The 17,448-nt window shown below is 40.7% G+C and overlaps 1 protein-coding gene across 3 annotated transcripts in view; it reads right to left on the reverse strand.

Annotated features, from left to right (window-relative positions):
- Positions 1-17,448, reverse strand: part of SLC2A12 (solute carrier family 2 member 12) — a 65,009-nt gene that overhangs the window by 14,845 nt on the left and 32,716 nt on the right. For 2 of the 3 annotated variants that reach the window (XM_008953021.4, XM_055114136.2), the window contains exon 3: positions 4,387-4,509. In XM_008953021.4, coding sequence (XP_008951269.4) covers positions 4,387-4,509 — 123 coding nt within the window. Of the gene's footprint in view, positions 1-4,386; positions 4,510-11,075; positions 13,835-17,448 lie in introns of those variants that run through there. The other variant, XM_014345462.4, reaches the window with a different exon arrangement.

Raw genomic sequence — 17,448 nt, forward strand, 5'->3', positions numbered from 1 at the left:
TAATATAAAAAAGCACATGCAAAAAAGGAACCTCAAATAACATGGAAACATATGACGTAGAAGGTAAAATCTCTCTTCTCCCCCTCCACAGTTCCCCTCTTGGGAATCGCCATGGTAGCAGTTTAGTTTCTGTTCGGTGGACAATTTTTTCCCCCTCTTGCTATCATTCCCAATGGTGGACATTTTTAATGACATTTGTACAGATGGATTTTTCTTGGAATGAGCTCACCCTTCTTTGCTCTGATGTGAATAAATCATTTCATGCTGGCAATATTTCATCATTTTTAATAGCTTGCAGTGTATTTGTAATGTTTCTTCCTGGGTTCAGAGAAAAAAGTGATCATGGATCCAGTAAAAGCCATCAACTTGCCAAGATGCATCACAAGAAGCAGGATCCTCAAGATTCTGATGACTCTCATCTGCAAACCTAGTTTTTCCTCTGACCACTTCCAGCCAAAGATACAGTCCCTTTGTAGTCACGGACCAAGTCAAGGCACATTCAGTGGTGAGCAGTGGCCCCCACAATGCACTTGAGTCTGCCATTTGCATTGTGGCGGCCCCTGACTCAGCAGCAGAATGTCTAGTGTGGCAAGGAGTAGTCAACTACGAACAACAAGATTTTACAAATAGCCTTTAACAGCTGCAGCCACAAACCACAGTTGGTCAGGCAGGAAAACTGACTGAGCACTTGTGTACTGAGGCACTGTTTGTAAATGCAGCATGAAAGAATCGAAGCATAGTAACTACTTGTCAGTGAGTTGTGCTGAGGTTGGGAGAAGCAGGAAGGAGGAACCGCACTGCAGTTCTTTTGGCAATTTTAATTAAACTCCTGTCTCTCTCTGCTTTTCTAGCTGGCACAGGGTATTGCCCAACTGATTGCTTAATAAAGTCCTTGTAGAATTGGGTCTCCTTCCTTCTCTGAAGCTTAAAACCAGAATATAGAAATTGTCAAAACCCTAAAGGCTGTCTCATCAAATTGTCCCCAGTTTTGTTTGAGCACTTTGAGTAACAGGGAGCTCACCATTTCACGAAGCCTCTTACTGCCCTGTGAAATAGTTGCATCTGCTAAAAAGTTATTCCTTGCTTAGATCCTAAATCTGCCTTTCAGAGGCTGTGCTTTGTCCTGTGGAAGGACACACATTGAATCAGCTCTCCCCACCCCTTCTCCATGACAGCCATTCAAATATTTGAATGCACCTCAGCCCTTCTCTGAGAATCCCCTTGTCCAAGTCAAACATCCTGAACTCTTCAACCATTCTTCCCACAGCATAGGTTACTGCCCTCGCCATTCAGGTTGCCCTCCTTCAGTGAACACACTGCAATTTTTAAATGGCCCTCTCGAGATATTTTACTCAGAGCTGAATGCAATACTACAATTGTGTCACGATCACTGCAGAGTACATTTGTCTATCTGGAACAGTCTGCTTGTATTGATACAGCTGAAATTGCATAAAAAATGTTGGTATTTAAGGGCTTGCTGCCAAGTAGAACCTCACATCTTTTAGATCCCTGTATCCCACACTTGGAAAATTTATTTTTGAAAATAAGTAGGAAATGTCAAGCATTCCAATTAAATGTCATCTAAAGGTTTTAGATCATTCTAGGCTTTTTGTTTTTAAGTGGATCTGTTTTCCTAACATTTGTTCTAAAAGCCCATACAGAACTTCTAAAGCTTCAGTAGCTCCTCCAGTGTATTAGCTATAGCCCTCCCAGAGATGTGTGTCATCTTTTCCATCCCTCATCAATTCCATTTTTTCTTTTATATTTCTCTTTCTCCACATCAAATAGCAGATGGAGGGTGTGTGTGTGTTGAGTACGTGTGTGCACATGTGAAGGTGGAGGGCATGTGTTTATGTGTGTGATCTGAGTAGGACCAGTTTCTTTGTTTCCTTTAATCTTGAGCTATTTCACAAAAGGTAGGATAGGAACATTTGAAAATTTTATATAAAAACCCAAACCATGCTTAAATAGTAACCCAAAAGGTTAATTTCCAAAAGTGGATATACTAAATATATATGTATCTATGTGTGTGTATATGTGTATATATGTGTTTATATATATGCATGTTTTTCAGCAAACATCCATTTTTGAAAATTGTATCTAGAAAGACAATATATATGAAATGAAGAAATTAGGTTATTTGTTTCATAGAATTTCCCACAGTCTGGATTTTCTTGATTGTAGTCATGCTGCATGTTCCTCATCTATATATGAAATAAAGAGAAACCGACTCATTGGTCAGTTTTCGTGGATACTGGGGAACTGCCACATTATTTTGAAAACTAGAAAATAAAGAGAAAGTTTCAAGCACGTATTTTACCTTTCTTATATGATCCACACTTCAGGATAGCCAAATAGCTAATGAGAAGAAATTTCTCTTTAGAGAGGTATTTCAGATAAAAATGGAGAAGGAATGATATAATGAGTAGGTCTGGGAAATGATCATCAAAGGAGGCCGACAATGACAAACAGCGAGACAACCAGACCTCATGTGCCTCCTGTTGGCAGTTCACACGGCAGCAGCTGCCACAGAGTTCACCAACAAATGACATGTAAATCTCCTCAAGCCTCTATCTTTTTTTTTTAAATAAATTTAGGCTTTATTTATTTATTTTAGCTCTATCATTCTTTGTAATCCCCAAAGGGTTTCCCTTCTTACTTTCTTCATGTTTACAAGTTGGAGCTAGGAAAACAAGGTGAATGCTTCTGTTTCTGATTTGATCCCTAATATTGGGTTATTTTATTATAATATATAAATCTAATTTGTGGTTCCTTTAGATAGGGCTGCTGAATGGAACACACAAACAGCCATTTTTTGTTTTGCTTGTAACATTTTTTTATGCCTTGCCTTATTTCCGACATAGGGATCCTCAAATTTTCTATACAATGCAGTTGAATTTCAGGCTTCAGTGGAAGTAACAATGAGCCTGACCTTATTATAGAATCTCCCTGCCAGGCACAGTGGCTTACGCCTGTAATCCCAGCACTTCGGGAGGCTGAAGCAGGTGGATCACGAGGTCAGGAGTTCGAGACCAGCCTGAGTCAACAAAGTGAAACCCCATCTCTACTAAAAATACAAAAAAATTAGCCAGGCTTGGTGGTGCGCACCTGTAGTCCCAGCTACTTGGGAGGCTGAGGTAAGAGAATCACTTGAACCTGGGAGATGGAGGTTGTGGTGAGCCGAGATCACACCACTGCACTCCAGCCTGGGCAAGAGAGTGAGACTCTGTCTTAAAAAAAAAAAAAAAAAAAAAAGAATCTCCCTTCTGCTGCTCTCTATCCTTAAATTTGATGAGATCCCTTTTGAAAATAAAAGTTTGTTATTATTACAAGCAATTCTGCCTGACACCTAAACATGACTTTTGTTATTGTGGATTGGTTTCTCTTTCTCCTCAAGCCTCTATCTAAATCTAATAGCAATTTACAAGAAACATAAAAGACAGAGAGGAGGGCTAGGCGTGGTGGCTCATGCCTGTAATCCCAGCACTTTGGGAAGCTGAGGTGTGTGGATCACTCGGGGTCAGGAGTTTAAGACCAGTCTGGCCAACATGGTGGAATCCCTGTCTCTACTAAAAATACAAAAATTAGCTGGGTGTGATGCTGTGTGCCTGTAATCCCAGCTGCTCCAGAGGCTGAGGCAAGAGAATCATTTCAACCCAGGGGCCGGAGGTTACAGTGAGCCGAGATCATGCCTCATGCCACTGCACTCCAGCCTGGGCAACAGAGAGAGACTGTCGGAAAAAAACAGAAAAAAAAAACAAACAAAAAAAAAAACAGAGAAACAGAGAGGAGCACGTGACATGACTATAATCAACAAAATTCAGACTGGAAAATTCTATGAAATAAATCATTTGTTTTTTAATAGATTTTTAATTTCTTAAAAATATAAGGTATAGTGGGGATGAGGAGATGGAGGAGATGGAGACAAAACCTACAAATTATGACATATTTCAGTGACTTGTAAGTTATGTATTTGGGTCATGATTCAAATCATGTATAAAAAACAATTATAAGACAATTAGAACGTGAACACAGACTAGGTGTTTGATACTAAGGGATGATTATATCTTTAAGTGTGATAATGACATTGTAGTTATATATTTTTGAATGTCTTTTAAAGGTCTATGCTGAAATTTTACAGAAAAAACAACATTGCATATGGGATGTGACTCAAAATAATTGGATAGGGGAAGAGCAGGTGGGGTTATAAATAGATTTACATTCAAAACTGTGTAAATTGGGTCACGGTCACTTCAGGGTCATGGCTGTTCTCCTTCTAAGTGTGTTTGAAAATTTCCACAAAAAAATGGTCTTTAGGTGGGTGTGATTCCCTAACATTTGTCCTACGAGGACCAAAGACATTAGAGGAAAACAAAGACTTCTTACCGGTTACAGTCAAAAATGTCAGCGAGATGAGGAGATTGATGCCCCAGTTCATGCTAGAAGTTAAAGCCATGGCTCGTCCTCTGATCCCACCAGGAAAGATCTCGCTGAGCACCAGCCAGGGCACTAGAAGAAAGGGAAGAGTGGGTGGCGGACAGCACATTTAGCAAAAACCCATTGAATCTGAGTGCCAGCACCCTGATCTCTCCCTGCCCTCGTCCTGCCAGGATTTGTGGTTGGGAAGCAGGGCCATTTCCTACCTCAGCAGAACAGGACAGTAAAGGGACGTGCTGCCTCCTCACCTCCAGCCAAGGAAGAAAGGATTCACAGAAACATTAGGAGAGCTGGGCCATGGTCCCCACGCATAGGGTGAGGGGCATGAGGTGCTGGTATCTGACACAGGCCCAAGAAATGCAAACCGCAGGGGCAGAGGTGGGGGCCACATGCCTGGCAGCAACAAGAGAGCCAGCTCTGGACATCTGCCAAGCACAGAAGCCTCAGTGCCAGAGCCCAGGTGTACCTGCTGTAGGACTGGGCTGTTTCCTCAGCTCTCTCCCCCTGACCTTGGAGGAGTCAGAAATCACAGCTAATGAGTGGGTAGGAAATGGAGCCAGGTGGGCATGAGGAAGCCGGCTACTCTCCCTTCTCCGACTTGGGCATCCTGGCCTGAAGCAAGCTGGATGGAGAGAAGTTCTAAATTAAATAGAGCTCCAAGATTTGATTATTGTACCAGACTAAACATTTGAATTTCTAGAAGGAGAGTCTTATTGGCACCAAAACTCATCAGAGGACTTTTTATTATCTGAGAGTGACAGGGAACATTATGGGGCTTGCCTGATGGGATCAGATGGGGCAGTAAAGGAGCAAATTAACTTGTCTTCTGCTCACAGCCTATCAAACCCAGTTTGCTTAATAAAAAACAGCCAGGAGTTCTTACTGTGGGCTTTTACAAACATTTTTACAACCTCATCTCATTTGATCCTCACAAACCCCTACAAGGTGGGAACTATTACGATACCTCTTTTATCAAAGAGGAAACTGAGGCTTGGAAGAGTTAACTTGCCAAGGTCACAGAGCACGTAAGTGACAAACGTGGCATTATCCCTAGTAGTCTCTGGAATTCATGCTTTTTTATCATTGTGCTTTCTCGATAGTGACTCAATAAATATTTATTAATTAATAAATACATGTCAAGTGTAAGCATCTTTGATTCAGTGGAAAGAAGGCCTTTGGCCCTGCCCCAGCTCAGGCTCACTGTTGGCTGATTCACTGTGTTTCAGAAGACCAGCTCTGATTTATCAAGCAATTACATAATTTTATCCCAGAAGAGGGGATGGGAAGAAGAAACTAGAAGCCAGGGAGAGGCCGCTCTGGCCAGCAACCACCTGGGCTGCCTATGCCAGAATCCAGCAGTCAGCCATGCCTCTAACTTAAAATTTGCCTCTCCTGACAAGATTATGCCCTGTAGAAAAAACATCTGCTGGGTGTAAATTTGCTGCTTTAAAAGAAGAAAAAACTAAATTGGATTGCAGAAGACTGGAAAAAATCTATTTTTTTCTTATATTCTCCAAGTGAATCTATACAGGGTTACCTTTCATGCGCGGAAGATAATTATAATAAAAAGTAGTGTAATTATTATTGTTGTTCTTATTAATGGGGAATTCAAAACTAGGAAACCGCATGTCTGCCACACTCTCACCTCACCTGTCTTCCCCTGCCCCTCTCCATGCTAAAAGACCTTCACTATATTCTTGCAGATTATATCATTGGTGGAATCGCTTTACTTTTAATGAGACCAGTTTAGTGCTCAGGTAACCCTGTCTTGAGCTTTGCAAGACTGAAGATCCAGCTCTGAGTAGACTGATATCTGCATAATTCTGGTGAAGCCTTTGTAATGAAGACCTGTCCTTGGACAAATGCAAGATAAAATTATATAAATCCGATTTTGAAGCTAAATAATATATGCCACGGACCAACCTCCCTATACCCTTTCCTGGCATGGGTATTCGATGCTGGCCAGGTGAAGCTGAGGGTCCCTACAACCATTTGCTTTAATAGCCATGAGGAGGAAGTGGGGTAAAGGGCACTCTCATTTTCTTTTAGTAGAGGAGGTAGCTCAGAGTTTCTTGTTCCAGCTTCCATCTTCACCTCATCACCTTTCAAACCTCCTTCTTCCCCTCCCCATCTTTCATCATGGCGGCCTTGATTATTTAGTGAGGTTTGGGGAGAATCATTGCTGGGCTCATCAGAACCACCTTGGCCTCAAATGAAAATGAGTTGATCCTGCTGTGATAGAAAGTGGACCTCGCCAACAAGAAGATGGGACAGTTGCACAAAACACCAGTTGTATGTGCTCAGTCTGAACTGCCAGGGGCTTGTCTAGAAAAACTCGAGATCCACATTGCAAGCCTGTCCTAGATATTCATTCAATATAGCAGCTAAGCCAAGTCCTCCAGTAGTTTCACCAGTCAGTGAGCAGTGAGTTGAATATTGAAAAAGAGGCTTCCCTCAGTCTCTGTTCGAAAGGAAACTTGTCAAGCAAGCCCTACACCTGATGCTTCCAAAAATAACTGTATTGTTGCTGAAAGAGTCTACTTCTTTTTTGATTGAATGAAGGAATTAAAGAATTGATGGCTTGGTTTATCTAATATTGACAAACTGGATGTCACAAAAATTGACAAATGTTTTGACAATTTGACAAGGATGGCTCAACCTCCCAATGTGGAGCCTGTCAAGTTAAAAATAAGAATATTGAGCCTGTAATCCCAGCACTTTGGGAGGCTGAGGTGAGAGGATTGCTTGAGCTCAGTAGTTACAGACCAGCCTGCGCAACATAGCGAAACCTTGTCTCTACTTAAAATAATAAATAAAATAAAATAAAATAAAATAAGCCAGGTGTGGTGGCACATGCCCGTAGTCCCAACTACTTGGGAGGCTGAGGCAGGAGGATCACATGAGCCCAGGAGATCAAGGCTGCCCTGAGCTATGATCATACCACTGCACTCTAGCCTGAGCAACAGAGTGAGACCTTGTCCCTCACCCCAATAAAGAGAGAATATTATTTAAACAATGATTCCAGATTGTAAAATCACAGGTTTTCAGCTCCAGAGAGAGGGAAATACAAATCTGAAAGTATCATGTGCAGCAAGATAGACTCACTGAAAGGGTCAGAGTCTTTCCATGGCTGACCTAGAAGCAAGACAGTGCCAGAATCTCACCAACCTTGATGTTCTCTGGAAAGATGCTTTCAATACCTAAAGCAGAAGCAGTGGAGAAACTCAGTTTCAGTTCATAAGTAAGGACTGAAACTCTTATTCATTCATAAGAGGTATGAATCATTACATGGGGATTTGATGTGTTTATGTTTATAATAACAGGTGGGAGTTTTCTTAAAACCACTAATTCCTTTTCCCAATGAGATGGCCCAATTTCTCCCCAAGGAAAATTAAATTATTGCCACAGGGGAGGGCTCCCTTTCACTACCACAGCAAAAAAGTAGTGGCTCTCTCTGGGAATCTTCTTTATTCCCTACCCCGATGACAGGCCAAAAGGGGATGCACATTGTCCTATTTGCGCATCAGGAATCCACAGAGCACTCGTAACAGAGACACAGTGAACTCTTCTACAGTGAGCGCAGCCACTGGAGTTCAGCAGGCACTAAAATTATTCTCCTTGACTCCTATTACTCCACTTTCAATCCCATCGTTTGAGGACCGCCTCAGCAATTCGTACTCTTACAAATGTCAGGGTCTGCACGAATCTTGAAGGTCTTGTCTATGTTGCAATAATGGAGGAAGTTTTGGACTTGTGGGGGGGCGGAGATGTGGTGATTGTTTACAGATATGAAACTCATATTTCACATGGTATTAAATCATCAAGGCTGCCTATCAGAACTTGCCTGATCCAGATGAAATCCACAGACAGCGTGCTTATGGCTACACAGAGTGTCATAAAAAGATCATGAAGGGCAAGTTCGTTGAAGTCTCTCTGTCTCCGGTTGAGGACATGGACTTGGATTCATAGGGGTATTCAATGGAAATGTCAGCCCTGACACTTGTGTGTTTCCCCCTCCTACCTATTTCAGGTTCCTGCCCCAGTTTTTCCCACAGAAACTGTCATTTAACCTTCTATGCCTTCAGATTTAAATTCTACAGCTCTCCAGGCACACTTTCTGTTTGGCTTGAGTCCTTCCTAAACCACCTGGCATGCTAGCGCAGGGTTTGAAAGGCTCACAGAGGTCTTGAAAGTCTTGCCAGAGAACTCCTAACAATTTGGAGGAAGCTCTACACTCAGACTGCAGAGTTTTCAACAACTTGATTTGCAAAGGAGCCATGCCCTATACTTTGTAGGAGTGAAAAATCCTTGGTTTTTATTGCCTTTGTAAGCGGCACACCTACCTCTGTGACTGCAAAGGAGTAATTCAAATGTGAATTTGAGAGGGACTGTGCCCATCCCTTCCAACCAGATGTTTAAATTCTGGCCTCATAAGTTGCCTAAGTGGAAAAATTGGGTTCTTTAAAAATAAGTATACGACCAGGTGTGATGGTTCACTCCTGTAATCCTAGCACTTTGGGAGGTCGAGGCAGGTGGATTGCTTGAGCCCAGGAGTTTGAGACCAGCCTGGACAATGTGGTGAAACCCCGTCTCTATAAAAAAATACAAAAATTAGCCAGGTGTGGTGATGTGTGCCTGTAGTCTCAGCTACCCAGGAGGCTGAGGCAGGAAGATTGAGGCTGCAGTGAGTGATCTTTGAATTTTAAAATCAAATTAAAAATATGATCTTAAATTGAAATTTCTTTTTATTTACTCTAAGAGCTTCCAAGAGTTTTTCTGAATTAAGTTATTAACAGGAGATCGAGGCTGCAGTGAGCCATGATCACGCCACTGCACTACAGCCCAAGTGTCAGAGTGAGACCCTGTCTCAAAAAAATAAATAAATAAAATAAAAATAGGCCAGGGGCAGTGGCTTATTCCTGTAATTCCAGCACTTTGGGAGCCCGAGGTGGGCAGATCACCTAAGCTCAGGAGTTTGAGACCAGCCTGGCCAGCATTGTGAAACCTCATCTCTACTAAAAATACAAAAAATTAGACAAGCGTGGTAGACAAGCCTGTAGTCCCAGCTACCTGGGAAGCTAAGGCAGGAGAATTGCTTGAGCCCAGGAGGTGGAAGTTGCAGTGAGCCGAGATCACACCACGGCACTCCAGCCTGGGAGACAGAGCTAGGCTGTCTCCCCCAAAATAAATAAATAATAAATAAATAAACCCCACTGTAGCATAGCATCCCCAACATTGGCAGTGATGTGGTTGCTTTAATTTCTTGTTCTTTTTTGTATTCTCAGTCTCCCTGAGTCATATCCACTCATGGCCTTTTGTAAAAGAAATACTTTTTCAAGAATATTATCTTGGATTACTTAAATTACAAACTAAAAAACGCAATTAAATAAAGGCTCAATGTTCTCTAATCTTTCTATCCTAAAGATTTCTAGTCAAAACCAACTGAAATGATTTTTCAAAAAGATATACTAAGGGAAATTGGACTAAATGGAATAAGCCTCAATAATGAATGCTGGAGTTAAAAATGGAACTCTTTTGTGAGCAGGCACCAATTGGGGATAAGAGAGAACTATGGCAGTAGTCTTCAAACTCTCTTGCTTGTGTGGCCTGGAATTTTAATAACTATTTTCTTTAATTTATAAGCCAACAGCTAACATTTTTTCACCATAAATTTAAATAATAGCAAAGGATGCAATTTATATTGTATTTAAATTCTAACATTTAAAGTAGAATAGTTATATTACTCTTTTAAATGTTTCCTGTGGAACTCAAATACCATACCTATTTGATAGCCATTGTCATCCATTTAAAAAATTTAGGAACAGGCCAGTGCAGTGGCCCACTCCTACAATTCCATTGCTTTGGGAGGCTGAGGAAGGAGGATCCCTTGAGGCCAGAAGTTTGGGAAAAGCCTGGGCAACATAACTAGACTCTGTCTCTACAAAAAATTTTAAAAAATATAGCCGGGAATGGTGGTGCATGCCTGTAGTCCTAGCTACTCAGGAGGCATAGGCAGGACGATGGCTTGAACCCAGAAGTTTGAAGATGCAGTGAGCTATGATCAATCACACCATTACACTCCAGCCTAGGCAACAGAGCAAGACCCTGTCTCTTAGAAAGTAAATAAATAAATAAGAACAAGGTATTTAATAGAAAGTTTACATTGTTTCTTTTTCACTTGAACTTAGTATTTTACTCTACTGTACTGCAATTTTAAGCTGGAAAGTCTTTTATTGATCATCCCATCATACATCTCTCAAAAAAACTATGACCTTAGGCCGGGCATGGTGGCTCATGCCTGTAATCCTAGCTACTTGGGAGACTGAGGCACAAGAATTGCTTGAACCCGGGAGGTGGAGGTGGAGGTGGAGGTTGCATCATTGCACTCCAGCCTGGGTGACAAGAGTGAAATTCTGTCTCAAACAATAATATTAATAATAATAATAATGTTTTAAAATATGACTTTAAATTGAAATTTTTTTATTTACTCTAAGAGCTTCTAAGAATCTGTCTGAATTAAGCTATTAGCATAATAATTACTATAAATGGATCAAAATTATAGAAATATCTTACATATTTTAGAAATGATTGTTAAACAGGAAAAATGAAAATATATTGGAAATACCTCTCAATGAGATGGATGGGGAGTTTTTTTCTTTATTTGGTATCTGTGGTTGAATGTCACTTATTTCTAGAATAACATGATACATTTCTACTTTTTAAATGGATGAAAATTATTGTTCTCAAGATTAATTAAAATATGGGGAGTTGAAAAAATTTTGTAATAGCAATGTCACTTAATTCTTTAAGTAACAGAAGTTATTTGTAATAATATAGTGCTGATAACTTGATTAGATGATCCTTTATTTTTTGTTGAAAGCAAATTATTGGAAATAGCTTGACTTATAAAATGATGATTATCTAGGCTTTAGACTCATTTTTGAACAGCTACACCAATATTTCCAGTTGTCTTTTTGACTAGCATTCTTAGGTTTTTACAATTTTGAACATGTATCAAAATAATATTTCTGGTAGTAACAAGTGTGCTTTCTTTTAAGTGGGAGAACAGTTATAACTGGGGAGATGGGGAAGGAGAAATATCAAGAAACAGATTTTTTTGAACCTGAATCTCTGGAAATTGATTTGCTTTGAATTATCATGGAAGGAGTGTGCTTCAGAAAGTAAACTCCCTAGAGCAGTGGTCCCCAACCTTTTTGGCACCAGGGACTGGTTTCGTGGAAGACAATTTTTCCACAGACGGAGGGCAGGGGGTATGGTTTCGGGATGATTCAAGTACATGACGTTTATCATTAGATTCTCATAAGGAGCATGCAACCTACATCCCTCGCATGGGCAGTTCACACTAGGGTTTGCCCACCTATGAGACCCTAATGCTGCAGCTGATTAGACAGGAGGTAGAGCTCAGCTTCACTTGCTCACCCATAGCTCACCTCCTGCTGTGCAGCCGGGTTCCTAACAGGCCACAGACCTGTACTGGTCCAGTCCATGGTCCAGGAGTTGGGAACCCCTACCCCGGAGCCTGCATACCCCAATTTGCAGACCACTGAACTAAAAGTTCAAAATGCCAAGCCAAAAAGGAAGGAGCTGCAAGAAATTAGTCTTTTCTAGTTTGTACTACAACTTGAATGTCATGGCTTCGGAGATCATATTTGATGTTGTACATTTTTCATTATTGATACTTTAATTAGGAATGTATTATAGTTTTAAATGTTGCAAATTATCCTTGAAAAATCCTTAACACTGAGTCATGGAAAACAGTAAAGTAACACGTGAATACTTGTGTTTATTAAGATAGTATTAAAACCTTAGCCTGACACTTTAACATCTTTTACAGTCCAATATTTATCATTTTCAAGGTCATAGAACTGTAATTGGAGTATAGACTGAGAGATAAGTTAAACACTGACGTATTATGTGAGCAGTTGCCCATGGTGACAGGACTGATGGTGTCATTTTGCTGTACTTCTTGCTGTGGTTATGCTACAAAAATGTAGTTTTAAACTCTAGTTCTATTAGATACTGCTGCTGCATCATCTAACTCCGAGGGGAAAACAGAATTTAATTAGCTAAGTGCACCTAGTTCTTTAAGTTTTTCCTGGTTGTTTGGATGCAAAGTTAATACAGAACCACATGGATGCTGTTTTCCATATAATAATTCACCATTCCCATCACTCTAAATGACCTTTGACTTAATTAGTTGAGAAAAAGGAACAGTGTTTGTGTAAATATTGGTGATAACTGAAATTTAAGATTTAAAGGGAAAAACAAGATTTGAAAGATCTTAAAGGTAGATGCACAACATAAACTCACATGACTATTATTGTATAATGGCTACATTTAATAATAAAACTCTCCTGTTAACACTTTTACACTGTTGGAAACATGTGGGGGATGGGGACCAACACACACACTGGGGCCTGTCGAAGGAGTGTGTGGGGGGAGGGAGAGCATCAGGGAGAATAGCAAATGGATGCTGGGCTTAATACCTAGGTGGTGGGTTGATCTGTGCAGCAAACGACCATGGCACACGTTTACCTATGTAACAAACCTCCACATCCTGCACATGTACCCCTGAACTTAAAAGTTGGAAATAAATATATATTTAAAAAATAAATAACCCTCTCCTGTTCAAAAAATAACAATGTCTGAAATTGCCTTTTCTCTGAAGATATGTAATTATCCCATAAGAATGGTGGAAGAGGAAGATGAGCAGAGAAAAAGCCTTTGACTGTGGTGGTTCTGCGTGTTAGGGACCTGGAGCCTTGGAGGAAATCTGAAGAATACCAGAATCTTTTTTGAAACACCTGTGCTTCTGCAATGTCAGCCTCTTTGCCTTAAACCCAGTAGGTCTTGAAATGAAGCCACTAGGTAAACTTCCAAATTAGAACCTGCTGCTCCACATCCTTGGAGCTGTCATAATCTTTAGCTGTGCAAATATCCAATGAACAAAATTTTTAAGAGCCAGAGTTATTTGTTTAAATCTAAGTTTAAATTTTACGACAGATGACTCATGCTTCCAACATTGATACCCACCCTCCAATAGGCTGGTTCAGCTCCATAAAACCAAACAGAGAAAAAAGCTAGGCTCTATGGTCTTTGAGTTTTTCAAAATTCTAGTTTGTTGTTTTGAATAGAAAGAAAGACATTTGAGTTTTAGGATATTTGGGTTGGGAGCCAGTTCTCCGTAGGTCTCTCACATTTCTTCATGTCTTATGGGAAAAGGCACTGACTGTCTTTGCTCTAGGCTGTCTTTCCAAGGCTGTTTGTATAATAGCCTTGTTGTAGGCTGCATAATAAATAGTCTTGGAGATAGAGATAGTGTCACCCTCTGGAGCAGAGGGCAAGTTTGTTGACTGTCCGATAAAGATAACATCTCCTAGAAAAAATAACAAAAGAATAAATAAATAAATAAATAAATAAGATAATGTCTCCATCCAGGGAAGACCGGGTAGCTTACTCTCTATTATGAAAAATGTGGGTTTGCTAGGCTGGGGTGTTCCCTCAAAAAAAAAAATTATGTGCAGGTGTCATCTGGCCCCCTTCATGTTGACCTGTACTGGGGCTAGGAGAACCTGGGCAAGTGTTGATATTCTGGCTATTGCTTTGCTATAGATAATAAACTGCCCTTTGTCTCTGACCAAGGAATCTTGTGTTTTTTGTCAACATCATTAAACTGTGACAGGTTAACTTGTTGATATTCTAGCTATTGCTTTGCTATGGATAATAAACTGCCCTTTGTCTCTGACCAAGGAGTCTTGTGTTTTTTGTCAACATCATTAAACTGTGACAGGCTAACTTGTTAGCTTGCAAGTGGGGTAAAATCTCAGCCCCTTATAGTTATCAACAGTTTGATTACTTGTGGCTATGGTATGATTTTTCTACAAAGATCTTTTAGTACTATTATCAACTTTAGATTGCCCATTCACATCTGAGAGATTTAATGTGATTCTTAAGGCTGAGATAATCTATTGAAATATTTCTATAACCTCTAATGTTTAATTAGGTAAGCAAAAACACTTACCTCCCAAATTCCAGGTTTAGATTGTCACATATTTCTCTTAGGAAAACCATGAAGGAATTTCCTCCAATCTTTTTGGTAAAGAGTCAAGTTTAAATACATTCAATTACATGAAACCAAGGTAGGAATAATTATCCTACCTTGGATGGGCTATTCTCAATCTTTTTCTCAGAGGAAGCTGGGTCTCATATTTGGAGAAAAACATGGAAAAACTTAAAATAAATTTTGTCTAACACTGTACATTTTTTTAAATGGCCTTCATTTTAGTGAATCTAAAACATGAAACTTTTTCAGTCACCAAATATTGCAGATGGCCTTGCATACTCAATTTAGTAGCTTTACTCAGAAATAATTTTTGGCCAAATGTGTGTGAGGTTCCACACAAGCCACATTCACCTCTCATTCCCTGGATATTGGGTCAGAGTCATACCAGAGGACATCAAGATATCCAGTCCCAGACTAGGGAGCTCCCCCTTAATTATGGAAGCTGAAAGAGTTCTAGAAAGAATTTTTTGATTCATCCAACAAATATTTATTGAGCCCCAGTTGTAGGCCAGGTGCCATGTTAGGCCTGGAGAAGCCAATGTGAACAGGGCAGAGTTGATGTTTGCACAGGATATATAGTCTAAATTCGTTGCACCAACTTAGAAGAGTGGACATTTAGGCCGGGCACGGTGACTCACGCCTGTAATCCCAGCACTTTGGGAGGCCGAGGCGGGCGGATCACAAGGTCAGGAGATCGAGACCACCTTGGCGAACACGATGAAACCCCGTCTCTACTAAAAATACAAAAAAAATTAGCCAGGCGTGGTGGCGGGCGCCTGTAGTCCCAGCTACTCGGGACGCTGAGGCAGGAGAATGGCGTGAACCTGGAAGGCGGAGCTTGCAGTGAGCCGAGATCGCGCCACTGCACTCCAGCCTGGGCAACAGAGAGAGAGACTGTCTCAAAAGAAAAAAAAAAAAAAGAAGAGTGGACATTTGTATGTTTCTCAGCCTATATCTCACCTTTCATCTTTCACCAAAGCTTCATGATTCTCCGTAAAACCTGTCTGGTTTCCTAGGAAGCCCTCTGGACTGCAGGTGACCTAGGATTGAACTATGTTTCTCAAAGCCACAATCCGGTCTCTGTGGTCCTGACTCAGCTGGATTTATGTGTAGAGGGAGGGAAAGAAGACCACAGCATCGTAAATCAATAAAGGGCTTGAAGCACATCCTGTGTGTCCCAGAGTGACTTAAGCAAAATGCCTGTTGAAGTCAGTGCTGGCATTATCAGAACTGTTCACCTCATGTCTAGACCACAGCCAGACATTTAATAACACTAATGACTAACTGTACTAAGTCCATGCCACAAACCATGCACTGAACTAGGGGCACTTTATACAGATTCCTTCATTTAACTCGACAGGCCATCAAGTGGATACAATTGCCCTGTTTTCTAGATAAAACTGAAAGCTAGAGAGATCAATGGACTTGCCCTAAGTCCTGCATGGTGGTGCTGGATTCAAGGCCAGGCAGTCCAATACCAAAGCCTGGTCCACATTCAAACACAATGGCTTTCTTGCAGCTCTCCTCACCCTTCAAGCTCATGTCCTCGAAGCCATCTGACCTGCCATTAGCCCTGCTTCAAGACCCCCTCCTCCAAGATTGTCACACTGCCTTCTTCATACAAACGTTGGCCCAAATGTTACCACCTCAGAAATGTCTTCTGTCACTATCATATCAGAAATAACCCTCCTCCAAGCATGCCCTTTCACTTACCCTCTTTTATTTTTCTTTATCACTCTTACCTCCACCTAAATTTTAACACTTCTGTCTCCTGAAACTGTATCATGGGTGTATTCATTTTTTTTTTTTCTTTTCGTCTGTCCCCATCACTGGTTCGTGAAAATAAGATGTGGATCTCCAGCACCTGGTACTGTGCCTGCCATGTTGTGGGTGAGCAAGACACATGTGCTGGATGTGTGAGTGAATCAATGAATCCCTACCACTTCTCTATCTTCTCCTCTTCCTCACTCCAAGATGTTTTCTGGCTGGAATTTCTGCCCATTTGAGTCCTCAGAGTTGGTAGAAGAGATCAGGGGAGGTTATTTGGTGTCATCTGTCACTTGAATATGTGAATACAAAGGTAGCTGAAGGATGACAGTCGCAGCTTTATCACCTAACTTCATATGTGACCTTGGGAAACATGCCTTCCATCTGCTCAAAGTGAAAAGTTATTCATCATGAGATGAAAGAAGAGGTTAATTAATTAATTTATGGGCATATGAATTTTTGGATAAAAAGCCCTAATAATTATTATAAAAAAAACAGTCACATATATTTTCCGGAGTTTCAGTGGCTATTTTAAGGAGGGCTGGGTTTCTACACAAGTGTCACCTCAGATGAACTCATGAAATAATAACATTATGCCTTGGGTTTTGGCTCATCTTGACTTTACTTGTGAAGCATGAATACAAAAATCTTCACATTGTTCTGTGTCTTCACAATGTCAAGAATCTGTGATTCTATGTTGTGAAAGCTTGAACCATGTTAGAAAAATTCTGTTATTAAAGGGAGCTGAAGTGATGATCAAGAGCACCCCAGAAACAGTGGGGAGTCGAGGTAAGATTTTGAACATATTTGAAGTGAAAGATAAGTTATGGACAACAGAGTGTTTAATAAGTATATATCCTGATTTTGTTTGACATAAGGGTTTTAATATTAGCCACAGAAAAATGGAAGGGAGGGGCTCTTAGCCTCTCTGGGGCCATGAACCTCTTCGGTAGGCTGGTGAAGCCTATGGACCCCTTCTTAGAAAAATATTTTAAATGCATTCTAGAAGTACATAAGATGTTGGGCGCAATGGCTCATGCCTATAATTCCAGCACTTTGGGAGGCCAAGGCAGGTGGATCACTTGAGGTCAGGTGTTCAAGACCAGCCTGGCCAATATGGTAAAACCCCGTCTCTACTAAAACTACAAAAATTAACCAGG

This window comes from Pan paniscus, chromosome 5 (genome assembly GCF_029289425.2).
Source record: "Pan paniscus chromosome 5, NHGRI_mPanPan1-v2.0_pri, whole genome shotgun sequence".
Lineage (NCBI taxonomy): Eukaryota > Metazoa > Chordata > Mammalia > Primates > Hominidae > Pan > Pan paniscus.